Source organism: Somniosus microcephalus, chromosome 14, assembly GCF_052327205.1.
Source record: "Somniosus microcephalus isolate GS21.2 chromosome 14, FLI_Smic_1.0, whole genome shotgun sequence".
Classification (NCBI taxonomy): Eukaryota; Metazoa; Chordata; class Chondrichthyes; order Squaliformes; family Somniosidae; genus Somniosus; species Somniosus microcephalus.
This window is the reverse complement of record NC_141000.1, coordinates 47,574,538-47,597,872: the sequence shown is the minus strand read 5'-3', so window position 1 is coordinate 47,597,872 and position 23,335 is coordinate 47,574,538. Positions and strand designations below refer to the sequence as shown.

Below are 23,335 nucleotides of genomic sequence, written 5' to 3'. Positions count from 1 at the left end.
CTAATGAACTGCTACTCAGCACATCTGCTTTGACCTAAATATATAAGCTCATTTTGAGTCTTTCCTGAAGATGGTCTTTCAGAACAGAGTAAATTCACTGAAATTTACTTACTACAATTTTTCACTATTACTAAGAGTTTTCTCCAGTAACAAGCACAGGATTTGACAGGCAAGTACAGAATACCTGATGCTCAATGGAAATGTTTTGAGAGAAAAGTCTGAAGCATCAGATAATTAAGACTTCAAGGATTTTTTTTTGTAACAAGCCTTTTCAGTATCCTGGGCAAGCTTTACAGACTATTTTTTGCTGGAAGGATGCCTTTCAATCTCAGCAGCATTTTTCACTTACAGTATCCTCAAGCCACAAAGGAGATGGTTTCAGAACTGCTCGTAGACTGAACCAGATGTTAAGGAAAGCTATTTGAAGCACACACAATCTGGCTCGTGATATACAAGGTGCTTTGTGAGAAGAAAAATTCTAGCTGTGCAGCATTCAATTTAGCCTACTTCATAAATCTTAGTATTCAAATTTAACAAATAAAAAGAAAATTTGTTTTAAATGGTTTGACACTGCAGACACTCGCAATCTGCTCTCAAAACATTGATGGGTCCAACATTACAGTAAATGAAAGAACTTGCATTTATATAGCGTCTTTCACAACCTCAGGATGTCACAAAGCACTTTACAGCCAATGAAGTACTTTTGAAGTGTAGTCACTGTGTAATGTAGGACTGCTTTCCCAGAAGAATGGCAGAGTGGACAAGCCCAGGCCCAAATCCCAAGTACTTCCATGAGTGGGACAGGCTGCTGGCGCCTGTAAGGGTGCATTAACGGTGCTTGCCTTGACCTTGCGCTTGTACTAAAGTAGTACAGCTGACAGCCTCTCCACCTGAGGTGTCTTGGCCTTTTGGGACCAAATATTAAAAAATGGCTACAGCAGTCTTCAGCTTCAAAAGGAGATGTCCGTCTCCAGACAGAATGTAACCTCTCTGGGATTGATAACAGTCTGAGTAAGGTATGGGTTGTTTCAAAAGGCCTCACGGGTAGTGCTCTCACCGTACTGAGTGGAATTTTCAGGATAGTACGTGAACTCCCTCAGACATGCCCCCTTGATGTGGGGGAGGGGGGGAGGCTGCGGTTGTTGGTGGAAGATCCATCCATGGTCCCTCTACCAAAAAGTTTCAGCCGGAGAAGAAAACAAGGCTAAATCCTAGTGAAGCTGGGTTCCACCCTTTTTTCAGCACTGGACCTGGAAATTTCAGACCATAATCTCTGCCCCTATCTTTTTTTTCCCATTTTTTTTCTCTCTCTTCCACATGGCAGTTGTCTTTCTTTCTGCCAGTGCCATTTACACTTCATCTAGCGCCATCTTTTGTTTCTTAACTTGTCCCATTACCATCTCCTTTTGCCTTGCACCATCATCCCTTTTGTCTCTTAATCTCTCCTGCCTTCCATCCTATCACAGACCTTCCCTTTCGTTCTTTCCTCCCCTCCTCCCTTTCCCTGCCCCTGCACTTGCTTAAAAACCTGTTCCATCTCCAGCTTTTTCCAGTTCTGATGAAGGGTCATCGACCTGAAACGTTAACTCTGTTTCTCTCCCCACAGATGCTGCCTGACCTGCTGAGTATTTCCAGCATTTTCTGTTTTTATTTCAGATTTCCAGCATCTGCAGTATTTTGCTTTTGTATGGAATCTTCTTAATGGTCTGAGAGAATTGATGCTACTATCTGCACTCTCATAACATTAAAAACGAACTAAAATAACTTTTGAGTCCTGTATCTGTAACCTATTGACATCTAGACAGCTGCATATCTCTTTAGAGTTAATATGAAAAGTAAAAATATGAGAAACATTAGCTTTGTTTGATCCAGTTGACCAGTCAAAGAATCTGAGATTTTCCAGGCCAGAAACTGTAGAAGCAGAGCTACTTATTTGCAATGTAGCACCTCACCTTGAAGGAAGAATTAATTTCCAGAAATACCCGTCCAATGCAAAGACATTACTTGAGTTTTGCCTGTGAAAGCATGATAAATTGGATGCTGTACTGAAGTCATTCTGCTCACTAATGAAGTATGGCAAAGCAGCCCTGTGCAACAAGACTGTCAATCCAAGCAGACCATGGCCAAGGAAGCACATCTAGTCAGATCACTCATTCTAATCTTTTTAATTTATTTTGACAACTGCTGAAAGTATGCTCATCAACTAACTTCTATGTAAAATAGGAAGAGTTGTCAACTCTCATATATTAGGTTTCATATTTTCAAGGCTATTGCAAGTAATACTGCTTTACCAGCAAAGTACTTTATTAAAGGAATGGCTTGACTGCATTGAAAAAAGACCCATTCCCTGGGCTGCATGTTTATTTTGTCTTTTGAAATTTACCCAAGCTCACCTTTGCCATTAATGAGTTTATTAGGGTTAAAGAACCCTGCAGTATTTTTTTTAAGTTAAGTAAGAATGGAGTATTTTTTTGTCACAAAGACAACGAATGTTAAAATCAATAAGTGCAATTGCGTTTCTGGCTTTAAATCTTATTCACGAATGTTAAAAACAGATTCCTGAAACAATCGATTGTCCATAAAATAGCACAGCAAACTTAATTTTTTCAAAGCTGAAAATGTTTCAGGAGAATCTATGCTGATCAAAAAGCTGACAGTTTGATGAAGAAATTTGTCACTGATTATCTTTCATGTCAACTATATATGCAACTGCAAGTCTGAAGGCTGTAGTACTATTAACCTGACCCTTCAGCAAACTTTCTGTATTTATAAAATATACTTTCTGCAGTCAATAGAAACCAAATTTAAACAGTTTTTAATTTATGCTTTCAGTTGCAGTTATTTTTTTTTTTAACATTTCAATGGCTTCTATTTAGTAAATGAACATCAGTTATAAGAAAACCCATTACTGCAACTGGTTAAGATCTGTTTTCCAAACAGTAATGACACCAAACTAAGAAATTGCCAATTTTCTTAAATTAATGTCACATAAAATTATTCAATTATTAAATGATTAAATTATTTGTTTAAAACATTTTTGTGAACGCAAACTCAACAGTGAAAATTGTGACAGGCCGAGAAGTCTATTCATGCCAACTGATGAAGCATGGCCAGATACATATCAATGAGACAATAGTGAATAGATGCATGACTTGATTTATTAGTTCAAGACTTCCAAAGAAGATGGGCACCATACCCAATCCAGGAGACCCCAGGAGACAAAAGCAACAGTGTTAAATCAAGTTCTGCAAACATGACAGTGTTGACTTGAAGAATAACTATCAATCTACCCCATAGATACAACGCCAGCACAATGTAGGCACCTGCCTCCTAAAAAGGGGGTGTGATATTCCACCAAACAATATTGAGAGAATAAAAAAAAGGGCACTCTAAGGGATCAAGCCTCTGAGAAGAAATGGGAGGGGAACAGATTTGTGCCTCAATACTGCAAGTCACATTTGGACTAAGCTTTAATGCCATCACTAAACTGAAGTTTGAGGTAAGGCTCCACAGGCGCTAGTGGCTCTCCAATTCAACACTCAGTGTCCTATCTTTGTGCAGGGAAACACTGCCCAGCCTTTTAACCACAGGAGGCATTATATCTGAACGAAAAGATGTTCTCATTCAGTTACCATACTCTCACACTTTCTGTTGGGGATCACTAGATAGCCATTAGGGATGGTAATCCTGAATGGTTTATCTCCTCCCTGGTCCAAAAAACATGGAGGTTGCTTGCATCCACTCAGTGAGATCGACTAACTCAGCACAAACCAGGAATCATACTGGAGACCTTTCTATCTGTATGGCTCAAGACCAAATTGTATGATCCAAACAAAAAGACACACACACAGAAAAAAGAAAAAAATCCTGCTTACACAAAAGTATCATCTTGTTGGCCCACTACTGTTGTTCAACAGGAGACATACTCAAAGGGCACATTCAAGATCACATATCACTCGTATCAGTCTGACAATACCCAACTTGCCTCTGTCACTGTCTCCTAGTACAGGTACAGTGTTATCCAACATAAAATGGTAACTAGACATAGGCATGGCTACAACGACATTGCGTTTGTCACATGTACTAATTTTCGTAGCCTTACATACGCTCAAATACAGGTACATGTACTTCACCAATTCACTGAACATGTATCTACCACCATTCAGTAACCAGTGAAGTAAATCACTCACAACGGTCAAAAAACACATACTGCTTTTTGTCTTACAAAATCAAACACACAAAAAGGTTCAAATACACATGCATTCAATATGCAAATAAGTATTGAGATCACATGCCTAACAACGGCGTCTGTTACTCTATTTTTATTTACTGATCAGAAATGCAATTAGCCACATCTATTTTTCACAATTTGCCACATGTGGCTAGTGAGTAATGTATTGGACAACACTGTTCAAGTTGCTAAGGGTTCCAGTTATTTACATCTGAGGACCAACTTCTTAAACTTCATTTGTTTGTATTCCACGCTGTTCACAGTTAAATAATTGTATATTGAGTACTAAATAAACAATATTACTTGTGGAAACAGTTATTCAAATAAAGTTCTTCACCTTCCACTCTGGTCTTACCTTCCCAAAATGGCCTCATCAGCCATCGCAGCCCTTTTTTAGTCTAATTAGCAATGTTTATATGCATCCATTCCTTTCTCATCATTGTCTGGAAACAAGAATGCCCATTAGGCACATTAAAAATGAAGAAATGCTTTCTGAACCACCGTAGAGTTTACTTTGCCATATCTCTTGATCTTTAAAACATAGCTAATTGGTACTGGCTGAAAAACATGTAAAATTATTTTGCCACGATATCCCTAGCAGATAGGAGCATAGACTAAAAAGAAAAAAAAAACTTCAAGGCTATCTGAACGATTCAAAATTCCACAGTGGATCTCGCTGGTTGATAATACCTTCAGCCTGCTTTCACTTTCAGTCACCGTGGTCCAGCCACCAGTAGCTACAATATCGTGCTACTACAAAAGACCCGGAGATGCCCTTTTACTGTAGCCTTCAATGTAATACCAAACCTTTTTGTGGTACATCCTATGTTTAGTGTTAAATTTCACCAGCAGTACTTCTGTGGCCCAGCACCAAAATTGTTGACAGTTAGCACAATGAGTCATTTGGTAATAAAAGACTGAAAACTGCAGAAGTGCATATATATATATCTTATCTTATATATATATAAAACAGTATGTCTCTCTGCCTCTCTGTCTGTCTGTCTCTCTCTCTGTCTGTCCGGCTATACAATCAAAAGTTATAGAGCGTACCTACACATATGTTATATTACAAGAAAGCTCATTATTAGGAGACTCTTGTAGGCATATTAACTTTTTGGTCGGACAAAATTTGTGCCAACGGTATCCAAAAAATGTTCAAAATTCCGCTCATTATCCGCTCATTAGCATCGAGTGACGTGAAGGTTGACCAATCGTACAGTCGAGCGACCCGACGGTCGACCAATCGCTGCGTCACGGGGGCGGGTTCATAGCGCGTGCGGGCGGGCCATCCTAGAGTCGAGTGACAGGACGATTGACCATGAGGTGAGTGGCCGCCATCTTTATTTCAAACTCTTCATTTCTTTTTCCCACTTTCTGCGTGTTTCTTTTCAAATGTACATTTCCAGCAAAAAAAAAGTTGCTTTTAAAACACAAATTGTTTTTAAAAAAAGTTAATTAATTTGTAAATCTTTTCTCTAACCTCTATAATTTTCCTACCTTTCACCGTTTTTCCAGGCCTCGAAGCCTGGGCCTCTGTTGCCCAGCCACGCCCGAGCTAGGCACCTCCCGTCACGTTCAACAAGCGGCCCGTGATCGCCGCCATTTTTGTGAAGGCTGGAGGGGGCGGGCCTGAGCCGAGCGTCGCCACCACCGCCATCTTAGTAAAGGCGGGCGGGGCGGGAGTCAGCGCGCCCCTCAACTTCGGCCTGGAGCACGACTTGTCCGGCCAGGCCTCACGCGGTAGGTTGTGCACCGGCCGGCTCTGAGGCGCTGATGAGCGGCGGCGTTTCTCTCTCTGGTCTTGAAGCCGGCTCGGGCGGGGGGCCGGTGCTCAGGAGGGCGGGAGCGCGGGGCTCGGGAGAGCGGGAAGGGGGCGAAGGGTTACCCCGGCAACCGGGCCCGGCCCTCACTGCGGCCGCGGGCCACTCGCCCTCTCTCTCTCCTTCCCTCTGTCTCTCTCCCCTCCCCCCTCCCACTCCCTCTCCCCCCTCCCCCCCCATCTCTCCCCTCCCCCTCCTCCCCCCTCCCTTCCTCCCAGTCGCTCTCTCTCTTCCCCCCAGTCGCTCTCTCTCTTCCCCCCAGTCGCTCTCTCTCTTCCCCCCAGTCGCCCTCTCTCTTCCCCCCAGTCCCCCTCTCTCTTCCCCCCAGTCCCTCTCTCTCTCTCTTCCCCCCAGTCCCTCTCTCTCTCTCTTCCCCCCAGTCCCTCTCTCTCTCTCTTCCCCCAGTCCCTCTCTCTCTCTCTTCCCCCCAGTCCCTCTCTCTCTCTCTTCCCCCCAGTCCCTCTCTCTCTCTCTTCCCCCCAGTCCCTCTCTCTCTCTCTTCCCCCCAGTCCCTCTCTCTCTCTCTTCCCCCCAGTCCCTCTCTCTCTCTCTTCCCCCCAGTCCCTCTCTCTCTCTCTTCCCCCCAGTCCCTCTCTCTCTCTCTTCCCCCCAGTCCCTCTCTCTCTCTCTTCCCCCCAGTCCCTCTCTCTCTCTCTTCCCCCCAGTCCCTCTCTCTCTCTCTTCCCCCCGTCCCTCTCTCTCTCTCTTCCCCCCAGTCCCTCTCTCTCTCTCTTCCCCCCAGTCCCTCTCTCTCTCTCTTCCCCCCAGTCCCTCTCTCTCTCTCTTCCCCCCAGTCCCTCTCTCTTCCCCCCAGTCCCTCTCTCTCTCTCTTCCCCCCAGTCCCTCTCTCTCTCTCTCTTCCCCCCGTCCCTCTTTCTCTCTCTTCCCCCCAGTCCCCCTCTCTCTCTCTTCCCCCCCAGTCACTCTGTCTCTCTCTTCCCCCCCCTCCAGTCGCTCTCTCTCTCTCTTCCAACAACAACATGCCCTCAAAAAAGCCTCGGCACCGCCGGGCACTCCAGCTAGTATATAATATGTGTGTGTGTCCTTCATTGTGCTTACTGTTCTATAATGTAAAGAATGTATAAGGTATATTTCTGAGAAGACACCTTCATAAACCACACTTACAGTCTTACCATCTTGTAGTACTAGAAGGACACTGGGGATATAGCTCAGACGTATCCTAGGAGTTATATAAAAAGTACATGATCCTGACTACAACCTTAGCCACACGTGTGTGTATGTGTCTCATTTAAATAGATGAAATCTAGTGAAGTCTTACATTAACATGATCATGAATTCTATAATTTGGTAAAAGAAACATTTTCATAAATACAGTACCCTACCGCATCTCTTTGAAACGTCCCAGTGTTTCGCAAACAATTATTTTTGAAGTGCAATATTATGTAGGCAAGCACAGTAGTCATTTTGCACACATCAAGTTCTGAGATGCATGACCTGTTACTCTGTCTGGTATTGGATGTGATGGAAAATGTTGGCCAGGGTACCAGCAGAACTTGCTGCTCTTCCTCAAACAGTGCCATTTGAGCTTTAACACTAACCTAAATAGTCACACAAGGCCTTGGTTTAACATCGCCTCAAAAGTATAGCACCTCCAACAATGCAGTACCTCTGTAAAAGGTTCAGGCTTCATCTTCAGTTTGATGGGGTTTTGGCCAATTTGACTCATTCCTTGTAAAGGTAATGCTAATGTAAAGAGCCTGACTTTATAACTTCAATAACTCACCATGAAGGCTATTCTTTCAAAACATAACCTAACTTAGCAATTATGATGGTTTAATTGCAACTTGCCAGTAAATCATTTAGCTTCATTTGTGTTCATTTTTATTCCAATTTCACTGCATCTCCCTCAGTCAGGAGGGCGCGAGAGTTATTATGGCTCTGCAATAAACTCACAAGATGTACACTTGAAGTAGGGAGAATTGACTGGCAGTTAGTTCTGTGAATTCTTATGCTTGGACTGCTCTTGAGGGACATTGGATTTTATACCCAATACACTAGCAGAGGGGTTTTATTCAATCAATTGAGAAAGATGTAGACAGTACACCTTAAGTAGCAAACATAGCTCACAAGCTACAAAAAACAATATACAGTGACAGGCTCTGGTGGCATACTAACAACTAAAATTATTGGCAATATTTTTCTACTGTATAAAATATCACAACTCACCATCTCACACTAGCCTTAGTACGTGCAATGCAGCAATACTTCTGTCATTACTAAATCTTATTTACCAAGCACTTTATTACTTTCTGTTAGATATTAAATTTAGTATATGGGGCATGTATTTTATTGAAAACTTAAATGTCCCTGCAGTATCTGTTATTCCTGTAGTTGGCACTGTGTTATGTATTTTCAATGTTAAACATGTCACACTGTGTGGCACACAATAGCTGTCATATTATGGCAAGAGTATATTACTGTGAGATTGCATCATCTGAACCGCAGTCTTCCCAAAAATCGCTATAAATACTTCAAGTTTTTTTCAACTACCATTTTTTCCCAATAACTGAAGTTTCTCATGTCCAAAATAAGGATATAAACAAAATATTAGCGTGATTACATTTATCCATTGAATTGTTTTTTGATGCCTTCTGTTGTGTATGTAATATGTGTGCTACTTTGAACCTATGGACAGGACTGCACTACTTGTTGGGCGTAGTGATACGCAGTACCACTCCTGGCCATAGGGGTATAAATAGTACTGTGGGTACTGATCTCCCCTCAGTTCCCGCCTGTGGGCATGAAGTAAAGACCTACGTATAGTCCCTACCTCCAACCAGTAAAGACCTGTTTTATTGTTACTGATTAAGTCTGAGTATTAATTACTTGAACAACTCACAGATTTAACACTGGCGACGAGTCTGATTCGGACCCTGCGGCAGTCACTCCACGGCAGCTTCGTCCACAGCCAGGACGTTGCAGAGAGGTTTCCACCCTCTCCACCCCACTGGAAGACATCCTGACCTCGGAGCCTCCATCGGCGACCGTCAGCTTCTTCTCCAGCTTGGTGGTGGGTAGCGACGCGACAGGCAGTCGACCGCGTTGGCCACACGAACGGGGCTGGGAGAGCTGGAGGAATAGGGCGCGAGAGCCGCTTCGAGCGGGAGGCGTTTCAACAGAGCGATCGCATCTCCTGATAAGAGCCGAGAGCCGCTTCGCGATCCAGCGATCGCATCCGCTGATAAGGGCCGCACTCGGGCGATCGCGGCGAAGATAAGGGCCGCACTCGGGGGCTGAAGGGAGACGGCGTTGGGGGACGGGTGAAGACCGCCAAGCGCGGGAAAACCGCCATTTTGTGGGCGGAGGACGACGGCAAGAGCGGGAAGCCGCCATCTTGGATAGCAGTAAAAAAAAAAATCTGAGAAATTGTAAATCTACAATGCCTAAACACGGGAATATTAGCACCTTTGATAGTGACCTCGAAGATTGGGCCATATATGTTGAAAGAGTAAAAAATTATTGTAAGGCCAATAAAATTCGTGACCAAGATAAAGCTCTAACATTATTAAATTTAATGGGTGCGAAGACATACGGGCAATTGAAACACCTGTTATCACCAGATGAACCGGCGGATAAGACGTTCGATGAGATTGTTACTGTCCTGAAAGATCATCTAAACCCCACGCCGCTGATGCTAGCGGAATGATTTAAATTTTACGACAGAAGGCAGCTACAGCATGAAAGCAATGCTGATTATTTGCTGGAATTGCGTAAATTAGCGAAATATTGCCAGTTTGGAACGGGACTGACAGAGGCACTTCGAGACAAATTTGTGTGTGGTTTATTTAAACAGGATACACAAAAGCGACTGCTCGAGGAGAATGAGCTGACGCTTGAGAAGGCGGTCACTATGGCAGCAGCACACGAAGCCGCAGCGAGAGGCACGGCAGTAATGCAGCTACGGTCACCGGAGCTCAGTGCACACAAATTGGGTGTGAGTTCTGGCAAATGTTATCGTTGTGGAAAGACAACGCATGATCAGAACCAGTGTTGGTTTAAAAACCAAGAATGTAGAACTTGTGGTAGGCTTGGACATATAGCTAGAGTATGCAGGTCAGGGAAGAAGACCAGCAACAAGAAGTCACCGCAAGGAAAATACGCAAAGGTACACAAGGTGACCGAACAGGAGTCCGATTCAGACGCTAGCAGTAATGAACTGGCTGGCTTAAGCTGTAATGAACTGGCTAGCTTAAGAGTACTCAACGCTGGTAAGGGTGCAGACCTCCAGACAATTTGGGTCACTCTTCAGATAGAAGGAGTCCAAGTAAAACTGGAATTGGACACTGGATCGGCATTGACGGTCATAAGTAAGAAAGATTACGGAAAGTTATTCCAACATATTCCCCTACAGGATACGGGGATTATATTGAAAACATACACGGGGCAAAGAGTGTACCCCATCGGGAAAATAGAGGTTGCAGTGGTCCACAAGGGCGAAGACAGTCAAATAATGGACTTATATGTGATATCTGAAGGAGGTTCTCCACTACTAGGACGGGAGTGGATTAGGAAAATGAATATGGACTGGCATTTCCTACAAACAATAACGAGTGAGAACTCGGTGAAGATAGTCGGCCCAGACTCTGGAACGGATGATGGTAAGCCCAACTCAGGTGCAAAAGACAAAGTTTCAGCACAGAATTCCACTGAGCAACAACAACATAGTTTAACTGTGGATTCTGAGTCTGGCAAGTCTACTGATGTGCCCATTTCTGAGGGACACCGGGCTCGAACTCAACTCCATTTCAAACTACAACAGCAATTAGAACAAATGCTTCGCCGTTGTGAGCAAGAGTTGAATGCAACGAAAGAGTTCTTTGATATAGAGTTGGAGAATCTGGAAAGACAACAGAAGCAGCTGATGGAGAAAATGGAGCAGGAGCACACAAAACGTCTGATGTCAGAGGAGTTAACGGTCAGCCAACTCCTGCATATGCTGAAGGACAGGACTCTGAAATGGGAAAAACTTGAACACGAACTTCAATATTCAAACGAAAGGGGTTCGGAGCTCTCAAAGGTTATTGGAAGAGCTGAGGTGGCAACACAGACTGAGATGACTGCAACAGAGCAGCCCTTGGATGCCAAAAGTACGCTGACTCACGTCAACGTAGAACAACAGACCGCTGAAACAGCTGCTCCGGTAGAGGGATTGAATAGTCCGATCAATCAATCTCCAAAAGAAGTTGAAGTAGTAAAATCTCAAATGAGGTCATTAGTAAACGACTTGCTGAAAGCCCAGAAAAAGCTGGATGAAGAGGTACGCATGAAGAAGTCTCTTCAGGAAAGATGTCTGGACTTGGAACAAAAGCTGGCTAACGCCCAGCTGGGTATGGAGGAAATAGAAGACCCTCTCGCTGGCCTAGATCAGGACGACACCGAATATTACTATGTCCTGTCCTGCCCAACTTGTAACTTCGACTCCCACCATACAGAAATCATGGAGGAGCACCGAAAGTCTACAGAACATCGGGAGAAGGTGGCTCTACTACGGAAAAAGGAGGAAGAGAAGGAGGAACTGCGCATGCAGCTGGCAGCTGACGGAGCCCAGAGAGTCTCCAAGAAGCAGAAAAGGAAAAGTCGAAACAGAAGATGACCCATCTGAACCATTATTACCTCTACCAGATCACACACGTGGTCCCTCCGAACGGAGCCAATTCAGTTCGGAAGTTCAAACTGTTAAATCCATGGAAGGACTATTGAATGAGTCACTCCAACAACGTGAACCGACTCCACCACAGAGATTGAATCTGTGAACTGTTTTCCGCAGAGACTGAATCTGTGATCTGTTTTGACATGAAGTTATCTATGTATCTATGTTATTCTGTTATGTAAACCTGAAGTTATATATGTATATATGTTATTACGTTATGTTAAATGGGGAGATGACTGTAAAGCTAGGAAGGGAGGAATGTTGTGTATGTAATATGTGTGCTACTTTGAACCTATGGACAGGACTGCACTACTTGTTGGGCGTAGTGATACGCAGTACCACTCCTGGCCATAGGGGTATAAATAGTACTGTGGGTACTGATCTCCCCTCAGTTCCCGCCTGTGGGCATGAAGTAAAGACCTACGTATAGTCCCTACCTCCAACCAGTAAAGACCTGTTTTATTGTTACTGATTAAGTCTGAGTATTAATTACTTGAACAGCTCACAGATTTAACACCTTCATTAAGTTTTTACTTAAAAGTCTCAGCCTCTCAAAAACACATGGGCTTGAACTTGATCATTCTGTCTGCGGGGCGGGGAGGGGGGGCTGTGAACTGAGTTTGGATTGTGCAATCTGAGCCCATGATGCATCAGTATCATTCAGTCAGTTATACTGAGGTGATTTTTTATTAGCTTCTAGCGCTTTCTGTCCTGTATCTTTTCTTTAACTAATTTTGAAAAACTAGAGGGCAACGTGCAAAAGCTTTAATGAAGTAAAATTTATATTGAGTGTTTTTCTTAAAGAGGCAGTGTGTGGGAAGAGAAAGAGAACAAAATGATAGTGCTCTGATTACACATCTGCTGTAGTTTTTAATTTGTGTTCTATAAACTTTAAAAAGTATACTGAACTGAAAGGGGGGAGAAAGACAGAAAAAGACAATGGGTTGGATTTTCCCAGGTCCCACCCGCACGGTGCGGGGGGACCCGGAAGACAGTGGGAAACCCGGAAGTTCAGGTTTCCCAGAACGCTGTGGAGTTTTGATTCCACAGCGTACATGCGACGTAAAGGGCGAGTTCCCCGCCCGGAAGTCAGTCTGATTGATAGGCTGGCTTCCAGTCGTGTGGGGAACACGGGCAAGGAGGCCACAGGACAAGGTAAGTGCTGGACCCAGGATGGTTTGGGGGGGGGGGGGTCCGATCCCTGGGGGTCTGATCCCCAACGATGGGGCGGGGCAGGTTGATGGTCGGGGAGCCGGGAGGAAGCACTCCTGTTCCTCTTGGCCGCCTCGTTGCAGCCACCTGGAATCCCAAGCCCCAGGATCCCTGGCCGCCTGCAGTTAAACCTGCACAGCAGGTTAAAGTAGGTCTCATTATTATATTTAAATTGCCAACAGGCCTCCTGGCAGCTGGTTGGCAGCCCGCCTCCCTGTCCCTCCTGAGTGAAAGGCGAAAGTAGGCGGTTTGGAGGCGGGTTTTACATTTGGACAACTTTCACTTTCCCCCATGACTCCAACCCACCTGTTGTTAACTCTGAAAATTCTAGCCAATGTCTTTCTTCACAATATTACTTCCATTTTTTTTAAGTTGAATTTTGAAGCTAACTGTGTTATGTTCACAGTTAAAAAAGGTTAATGATAATCGCATACTCCTGCGAGATGGAGATTCTAATTTCTAACAGTTATGAGACAGAGCAAAAGAGAAAGAGAGAAAGAAAGATGTACAGTAAATAGAGAGAAAGGAAGATGGGAATTTTTTCCCCCTCATCACTGCTGGATCAATTTGCAACTTGAGAATCACCACAAAAAGTGGCTCCCCGTGAAGCTGCAAAACATGAAAACATATTCTTCAATATACAAATAATACCAAGACAGGATAACACAATCCATACTTTCAAAAATCCTTCAACACTCCTTTCCTTTCTGCGGAATAATTCTTCCAATTATGTTGGATGTGCAGACATTTTAATAAAAGAGAACCAGTAGGATGGGGAGATGTTAATGCCACATGTGCACAACAGATTCCAGGGAGAATCCATTTTTTTCTTCACTTCACAAGAGTAAATGGTGGACAGCAGTGAAAGACCAATAAGTTCACAAACAAATTTGACACACAACTGAATGACGCCACAACTGATGCAGAATTAGTGCAGTTCGCTTCAAAGCAGATTTTCCAAAAATGTAATGCTGAGGACCAAGGTGCCACCATGACAGGAACTCTTTAATACCACAGAACCCTAAAGAACACAATTGCAGACATGGCAACAAACCCCCAACAACTAGTAAATCACAATTGAAAGAAGACGGTCATTCCAGGTATAGTTATGTAAAGTAGAATCAACTCCAGGTAAGGACAGAACTGATCCAATCAGAATTTCACTAAACCAAAACACTTCCCTTTCAAATGCAATATTTGGAATGTCTGATGCAAGCATAATTCTTAAATTAAATAAAGGCTGATCTGAGTTGTAAATGTTCCCACATATCCTTTGTGTAACATTTCGCATACAACTAATTGCATACATTCCACATTTAAGCATCCTGAATGCTAGCACTGTTGTGCTAGATACAGTTTTGTTAAACATTTCTGTTTTTCTATTGATTCAATACATTGTCTCTGGCACAAGAAGTTAGCTATTTGTATCTGCAGTTTACAAAATTCTTAAAACTATCATGACCTCAATTCTGAAATAACATTTCAGCAGGTTTCAAATAGATTACATATCCACAAAGGATTTACATGCATAGGATTACACCAACCAAAACTGCTACTGCAGTATGTAAGGCACTTCCAACAACTCAAAACACTCACCACAAAATGATTATAAAAAATCCACAAAACCTCTCATTGAACAGATATGCTGAATACTTGATTGTACATTAGGTTTTAATAGAGAATGGCAGCTTGACGAGAAGCACTCGGCCAGCTGTCTTGTCCTTCAATCAGGCTGCCTGTCCTCCGTTACAACCTGCTGTACTCCCATGTGTCCATTATTGCTTCATTCAGTCATGCCTCATTAGGTGAGTGAAATGAGAGTGGCTGGAGGAGAACCCCAATTGTTCACAGGGTAGTTTAGTCTGATTGAGGATGCTCTCACAACAAACCATGTCGTACTGAATTCAAGCACAGACAGGGGCAGCAGGCTGTGGAGACATTACTATCTTTGGTTAAAAGCAATTCAGAAATGTTTTAAAAAAAAAAAACAATTCAAAATATCTACTTCCATTCCTATCTCACTCCACCACCACTGAAACTTAAGTATCCGCGCCATTCCCACCTCAAGGCTCGACCTTTGCAATGCTGGCGCCCCAAACTTCAGCCTACACAAACTCTAGCTCAATCAGAACTCTACGGCTTATGCCTTAACACCAGATAAAGTCGCGCTGCCCTGTCACTACTATCTTCACCAACCATCATTTGCTCCCCATCCCCCAATGCATTAAATTCAAGGTCCTTCCTTCATTTACAAAACCCTTCATGGCCTCATTCCACTCACTGCATCCTCCTGCATTCTTAAATCCCAGTTCACATCCTTCACTCTTCGAACTCTCACCTAATGGATGCAGATTCAATAGTAGCCTTCAAAAGGGAATTGGATAAATACTAAGAATGCAGGGATATGGGGAAAGAGCGGGGGAGTGGGACTAACTGGATTGCTCTTCGAAAAGGCCGGTGCAGACTCGATGAGCTGAATTCACTCCTTCTGTGCTGTACTAGTCTATGATTCTATGAACTCACTCCACAATCTTCAGCCATCAAGATCCTGTACTCTGGAATTCTCTTTCTGGCTTGTTACATCTCTCCTTATTTTGAAAAGCGTCCTGGAAATCTACGTGTTTGATCACACCTTTGGTTATCATCCCTAACTCTTATCCACACTTCTATTCAGTGTATGTCCACTCCAGCCTCTTGCAAAGTGCCTTCAAACTTCCTCATATTTAAGGTGCTAAATGAATGCAAGTTTTGCTGTTGAATATTGGACTGTAGATGAAGTCTTGTTGGACTGAAAAAAATATTATCTTGCATTCATTTGCTTGGCTTATCCTCAAATCAAACATGTGTGAAATAATTCTGCTTAAGTTAAACATCGTTTTGGTTTCTTTCTGTAATTGCTGGTGATTTTTTTTTAAACTACTTAGACAGTGAATACTTAGGTGAACTGACTTGGAGGAGCTGCTGTTTCTAATGGGGTTTGAGAACTAATTTGATATGCCAAGTTGCAGAGGCAAAACTGCTGAAGTACCCATACACTAAGGATAGTATCTTCTAGACTGTTGACAAAAGTGAGATTGCATGGAATTGATGGCAACCTATTGGCTCGAATAGGGACTTGGTTAGTAGGTAGGAGACAGAGTAGAGATAATGGGTATGTACTCATATTGGCAGGATGTGACAAGTTGTCTGTACTGGGGCCTCAGCTCTTCATTATATTTATAAATGACTTGGATGAAAGAATAGAAAGCCGTATATCTAAGTTTGCTGACGACACTAAGTTAGGTGGCACAGTAAATAGTGTGGATGGGAGCAGAAAGTTACAAATGGACATTAATAGATTAAGTAAGTGAGCAAAACAGTGGCAGATGGAGTTCAACGTGGGAAAGTGTGAGGTCATCCACTTTGGACATAAGAAAGATAGATCAGAGTATTTGCTAAGTGGCAAGAAGTTCGGAACTGTGGATGAGCAGCGAGGTTTCGGGGTCCAAGTATAGAAATCACGAGAAGCTAGTGGGCAGGTACAAAAATAATTCAAAAGGCTAATGTAATGTTGGCCTTTATCTCAAGAGTGCTGGAATACAAAGGGGTGGAAGTTATGTTACAGCTGTGCAGAGCTCTGGAGTACTGTATTCATTTCTGGGCACTCCAACTCAGGAAGGATATACTGACCTTGGAGAGGGTGCAGCACAGATTCACCAGAATACTATCGGGGCCAAAAGGGTTAAATTACGTGGACAGGTTGTATTGACTAGGCTTGTGTTCCCTTGAATATAGAAGATTAAGGGGTGATCTAATTGAGGTGTTTAAGATGATTAAAGGATTTGATAGGTTAGAGAGAGAGAAACAACTTCCTTTTGTGGGGAATCCAGAACAAGGGGCCATAGCCTTAAAATTAGAGCTAGGCTTTTCAGGGGTGATGTCAGGAATCACTACTTCACACAAAGGGTAGCAGAAATCTGAAACTCACTTCCCCCAAAAAACTGTTTGAAATAGAAAATTTCAAAACTCAGATTGATATATTTTTGTTAGGCAAGGGTATTAAGGGTTATGAAAAAAAGGTGGGTAGCTAGAGTTAAGATACAGATCAGTGATGATCTAATTGAATGGTAGAACAGGCAGGCTCGAGGGGCTGAATGGCCTACTCCTATTCCTATGTTAATACTAATACAACCCTCAATAGCTTTCAGTCAATTTCATCCTGTGATGTCAGTGCTTAATATGCAAAGAAAAAAATACAAAGAACCAGAATTAAATAAAATGGATGTTCAAATAACAATAACTACTTCAACTAATTTTAAAAAGGTGCTCTCCTGTCAAAGTTTGATCTTTATAAGGTCATTATCTCCACCAGAAGTGCTTGGCAGACCGTAGGTTTTTTTAAACAAACACTCAATGCAATAAATCACATCTAAATGCAATGATGCATCACTAGCATGCTATGTTATAATTAAAATGATGCCAACTATTTTCTCCAAATAAAAAAAGTTTGCCAAATATTTTTAATGTGTGCTTTAATAACATAAAATAAAATTGGCAGCTGTTTTTCCCATCCCCCACCACAAGTAAGTGAACTTGCACACATTATCACAGGTAATCAAGTCTATAAATGTGATGTAGCAACAATAAATTAAACAACTGCACAAAATTAAGAGCAAAAGCGCTTGCACATCAACAACTAGTGATGAACAGAGTTAAGTGACTAAAAACCTAACACCTGGTGTATTCATATGTAATAAATATCTATAGTATTTTAAAAACCTTACATCTGCAAACACTTCCTGTTAGCCTGTTTTATTCCCCTTTCTAAATTCCACGTCTATATTTATAACAGAAATTGCCTATGTAAACTTATCATGCTGTAATTACACCCTCCCGCCAGTGGTGGAAAAGCTGAGAACAGCTCCTCAGTCTGTTCTTCAGAGCAACTCCAAAGCTCCAATTAACTCTACTGCTGTACACTTTGCTACTGAACTATAAATAACATAAAAATCATAGTATGATAATGTACAACTTTAAAATGGCAACTGAATTAGGTCTGCATGCCCCAGTCCAATTATCTCCTGCCCTCTAACCTCACTTCACCTGAACACTACACTTGATCTTGACACCCCATGAGCAACACCACGGATGTTGGCGCTATATGATTTTTGTAACACATATGTATCGCAGGTGTGCATAGATCAAGTAAGGGTAAGACATTCTATCTAGCATGTTCCACTTCTCTGCATTTAGGACAAGTTAGCAGGGAAGAAATATTTCTTGATCAAACCACAAGGGCATATACTTCCACTTCAAAACATACACCTTGTTAATTTTACATACGGGTCACCGACCACTGCTCATAAAGCTCTGCAGCACTAATCTAATAAAAGACAGAATACTTAACAGTTTATATTACTGCCAAGCTAATGGAATTTTTTTATTGCCATCTATCCCATCAGACTTGTATCTGTAAAGTCTTCAAAAACAACTCAGCCCACAAAGACTTCTTTATGGTTCCCTTGTAATTATACCTCAACATATGCTGCCACTTAACCATAAATAATCTACCTATTACTCTATGCCAAAAGGACCACAAAGAATGGAAGTGAAAAATGGTGTAAATGATGATGCATTCTTAACACAATGGACCATGAGCTGCATACAAATCTCAGTGCCGATTACAATTGTATCAGGATCAGAATGTCGACCACAAATTTGTCCTTCCTCAGCAACCAAGTGGTATTGATAAGCCTCAATGGCCTTTGCATTGCAACATACAAACATTCCCAATACATTTTGATTTAAAAGGCATCACTTAATAACACTGCAAAATTCTCTACAAAGTAAACAGAAAGCACAAATATTTAGAAATATGAAAAAAAATCTCTTTTGGTTGTCGATAACACAAATCCTTATGTATTTCATGACAATCACGTACTAAACAGCATCATTTATGAAAATTGTTTTCAAAATGTTATTCCTATTGGAAACAGGAGCAAACTCCTATATTTATTTCCGAACCAGGAATTGTTCCAACATAAATTGTGGGCATTTCAGTAAAGTGGGCACTTGATGCATAATTACCTTGAGTTTCTGTTCAATTCTCGCTGGCTCTACATTTTCTATATCCATCCGGATGTCAGCCAGGATCTGTTCTGCTTCTGTCATCCACTGGGCCAGGCCTTTCATGTCACAGTTGAAGGTGCGCCATTTCTCCACACATTCATTAAACCTCCTGGGCAAAAGACAAGTGCGTTTTTTTTAAATGTTTGACCATGTTTTGACACAAGGTTATATATTTGCAATTTATAACTTAATAACATTGATGAACTACAAAAAAGATTTTTTTAAATCAACATAGGTACGACAGAACTCAGACATAAAATACTGAGGGCTGTACATCAAACACATAAACAATCATTTTAGAAGTGTTCAAAGTGAAGGCTGACATCACTGTTTTCCACTAGAGCAGTAAGTGGATTTATTACAGCACTACAATTGAAGAGTTAACTTACATATAGCTTTTTCTCCACTTTTCTCCTGATAAGTAATTACATTAGTGGTCACAGTTGGTTTTAAAAAAAGTAAACTCAGCTCCAGGTAAAATTACAATGGCCTGTAATTTCCGATAGGAGGCATCCTGCGTGCAGCTACCTCCTATCGGGAAAAAATCTACGCCCTTCCGCTCCTGGGCCTCTCCTGGTGCGCGCACATAAAGGCCCGAGTATCCCAGGGGCGCAGGCAGTTCACAAGCGTCCCTTGGATCACGTGGGCCAGGCGTGCCAATGGGAGAAGGGAATCTCCCTTCATACTTTTGACAGATAGACCTGTCAAAAGTATGAATGGGGATCACTGAAAAACGACACTACAGCATTAAATATATATATTTTTTAAATCACTTTGTTAAAATGAGTTAAAATTACATTAAATTAAATATTTTAAACAAAAATTTTAACTTTGGAAAAAAATAATTAAAGTTTTTTCAGGGCTAAAAATAAATGTATTTATAATTTTAAAATACTTTTAAAAAAAAGGTGAGTGAAAATTTTTTAAAAAACTTTTTTTTAAAAACTTTTATGCTGGTAAAAGCAGGCCTTATGAAGGGAAGGCATTCTTGCTACACTGAAGTTGTGTGCCAGAATGCACATCAAACATTCAGATACTTTAAGAGATGAATAGGGGATTTTTCAGGTAGTAAAAAGATTTACACCTTTCTACTCTGAGTATCTGATCTTTGTGGATTTTCCATTTTGTAAAGGATTTATTGTATAAATAACATGGACCAAAGACGAAAATCAGAAGCAAGTTAAAACTTTCAAACCATCTGCCATATCACAAAACCATTTTTGTTCAAATAAGCCTGGCAGACCTTATTATTTTGGTGGCTAGTTTGAAAAGGCTCGATTGTGAGGTTGCAAGGGCATCAACATATTTTTCAGATGGAACTGTGAATCACTCCACACTCTGCCACCATGCCTTGTATTACAATAAATCTTTGTTAATTTTATTTCAAATTCTTAATAATTTATAATTACAATTTGCCTACAGAACGAAAGGCACTGCACTCCTGGGATGGCAGGAATGACGTATGAGGAGAGATTGTGTCGATTGGGCTTATACTCACTGGAGTTTAGAAGATTGAGAGGGGATCTCATCGAAACCTATAAAATTGTGTCAGGCCTGGACAGACTAGATGCAGGAAGGATGTTTCTGATGGCCGGGGAGTCCAGAACCAGGGGTCATAGTCTAAGGATAAGGGGTAAGCCATTTAGGACTGAAATGAGGAGGAATTTCTTCACCCAGAGAGTGGTGAACCTGTGGAATTCTCTGCCACAGAGGGCGGTGAGGCCAGTTCATTAAATATATTCAAAAAAGAGTTGGATATATTTCTTAAGGCTAAAGGGATCAAGGGATATGGGGAGAAGGCAGGGACAGGGTACTGAATTTCGATGATCAGCCATGATCTCATTGAATGGCGGAGCGGGCTCGAAGGGCCGAATGGCCTACTCCTGCTCCTATCTTCTATGTTTCTAAAGCAATTTGTTGTATCTGAAGCACTTTGAGATGTTTCTGACAGATGTGATAAGGTGCTATATAAATGCAAGCCTTTCTTTTACAGTGTTGCTGCAACAGCGACAAATAAGGTGGCACTGCTGCCACAGAAGGGACAGAGAACCTCCCCCTGCCTTCGCAGATGGTTTTCCAAGGCTCCACTGGAGCAACATCTGCACTGGTGAAAAAGAAATGTCTGCTGCTGACAGACATTATGCATGATTTCCTATTTTTTTCTGGCTATGGGTGAGCTGAACGTGCAGCGGGTAAATGAAGTTGAGATGCAGATCAGCCATTATCTAATTGAATGGAGGACAGGCTCAAGGGGATGAATGGTCTACACCTGTTCCTATGCCTGGGCTACTACATAAACTGTCACTTGGGCAAGGTACCCTGAGGATGGTTGGTGCCCGTGAAACCATACCCCAGCTTGAGTCTGTGCCTTCATGAGGGGAGGGAAAGTAAATAGGAGGAATACAGTTACTGGTTAGCTGAAGAGTAAAATTAGCTTATGCGATACAGATAAGGAAAATCAGACTAAGCCATGCAGTTGGAATCATGTTTGCTTAAGTATTTACAAAACTGGTTAGCACCTTTCCGTGCCCAGTGTATATCAGCTTCCGTTATATACTTGACATTTGTTCATTTGACCTCTCCTACACTGTGAAGTTAGCTTAAAAAAGTGGTAAAGTACACATTAATCATTTGAATGGAGAAAGTCAATGCAAATTGGTCAAATTTGAAGATGATGCCAAATTGGGAGGGGCACATGTTTGTTGGACAAAATATGTAATTGACAAAACAATGGCACATGAAACTTAATATGGGCAAATGTAAAGTACTTCACATAAGAGGGGAAAATGGGCAACACATGTACTCCAGGAATGGTTTCAACATAGCTAAGAAGTTGAGAGACTTCTAGGGGCTTTGTAGATTTGACTTTCAACTTGTCCAACCATTGAAGAGCAGTAATTAACAATGCAAATAGAATACAGAACTACATAGCTAAAACAGTAGAATACAAGTCAGAGGAAGTCATGTTCAAAACTGTGTAATGCTCTGGTCAGACCAGACCTTCAGTACCATGTCCAGTTCTGGTCACCAAAACACAAACAAGACATTTAAGCTCTATGGGCAATGCAGAGAAGAGCAGCAAGACTGATCCTGAGTGTCAAAGTCTAAATTATGAGGAAAGACTGGAGAAATTTTGGATTTTCAGCTTTGAAAGGAAGCAAGGAGAGGTGATCTTACAGAATTGCATTAACAGTATGGAAAAGGTATATCCAGAAAATTTCTACAACCTAAGCTGTGCGAATAGGACAACAGGACACAGGTTTTAAACGAGTAAAAGACAAACTTAGGAATTATGTTAGGAAGTTCTCCTTCACAAAAACAATCATCATCACATGGATTGACTACTGGGTATGATATGCAGTAGTACAATTGGACATTGTGAACAGGGAACCTGGGGTCACTCTGGATCAATGAGTTAAGCTAAACCAATTGCCCTTCCTCATCTGTACTTACCTTGTGATCTTGTACTGAACATCTTACAAACTTTAACTCTGTTTTATAGTTTCTAAGGTCTCTCTGGTGTAGCGGGGACTGTTGGTAAACTATTTAACACTAAACTCAATTAATTAAAGGGTAAGTCATGGCAGGACAGCCCGGCCCTGTGATCTGCTCCTCCTGCGAAATGTGGGAACTCAGGGACACTTCCTGTGTCCCTGACAACTACGTGTGCAGGAAGTGCACCCAGCTGCAGCTACTGACAGACCGCATTGTGGCACTGGAGCTGCGATTGGATGCATACTGGAGCGTTCACGATGCTCGGGACATCGTGAATAGCACGTTTAGGGAGTTGGACACACCACAGGTAGAGGTTGCACAGGAAGAAAGGGAACGGGTGACCAACAGGCAGAGTACTCGGCGCAGGCAGGTAGTGCAGGGGTCCCCTGTGGCCATCCCCCTCTCCAACAGATATACCACTTTGAGTGCTGTTCGGGGGGATGGCTTATCAGAGGAAGACAGCAGCAGTCAACTTCCTGGCACCAGGGGTGGCTCTGCTGCACAGAATGGGAGGAAAAAGAGTGGTAGAACTATAGTAATAGGGGATTCAATTGTAAGGGGAATAGATAGGGGTTTCTGCGGCCGCAAACGAGACTCCAGGATGGTGTGTTGCCTCCCTGGTGCAAGGGTCAAGGATGTCTCCGAGCGGCTGCAGAGCATCTTGGAAGGGGAGGGTGAACAGCCAGTTGTCGTGGTGCATATAGGCACCAATGATATAGGTAAAAAGCGGGATGAGGTCCTAAAAGCGGAATATAGGGAGTTAGGAGGTAAATTAAAAAACAGGACCTCAAAGGTAGT

At 42.2% G+C, this 23,335-nt stretch overlaps 1 protein-coding gene across 8 annotated transcripts in view; it reads right to left on the bottom strand.

Annotated features, from left to right (window-relative positions):
* Window positions 1-23,335, bottom strand: part of dmd (dystrophin) — a 2,562,635-nt gene that overhangs the window by 1,166,019 nt on the left and 1,373,281 nt on the right. For all 8 annotated transcript variants that reach the window (XM_086007360.1, XM_086007362.1, XM_086007361.1 and 5 more), the window contains one exon: window positions 19,001-19,151. In XM_086007360.1, coding sequence (XP_085863486.1) covers window positions 19,001-19,151 — 151 coding nt within the window. The remainder of the gene's footprint in view (window positions 1-19,000; window positions 19,152-23,335) is intronic.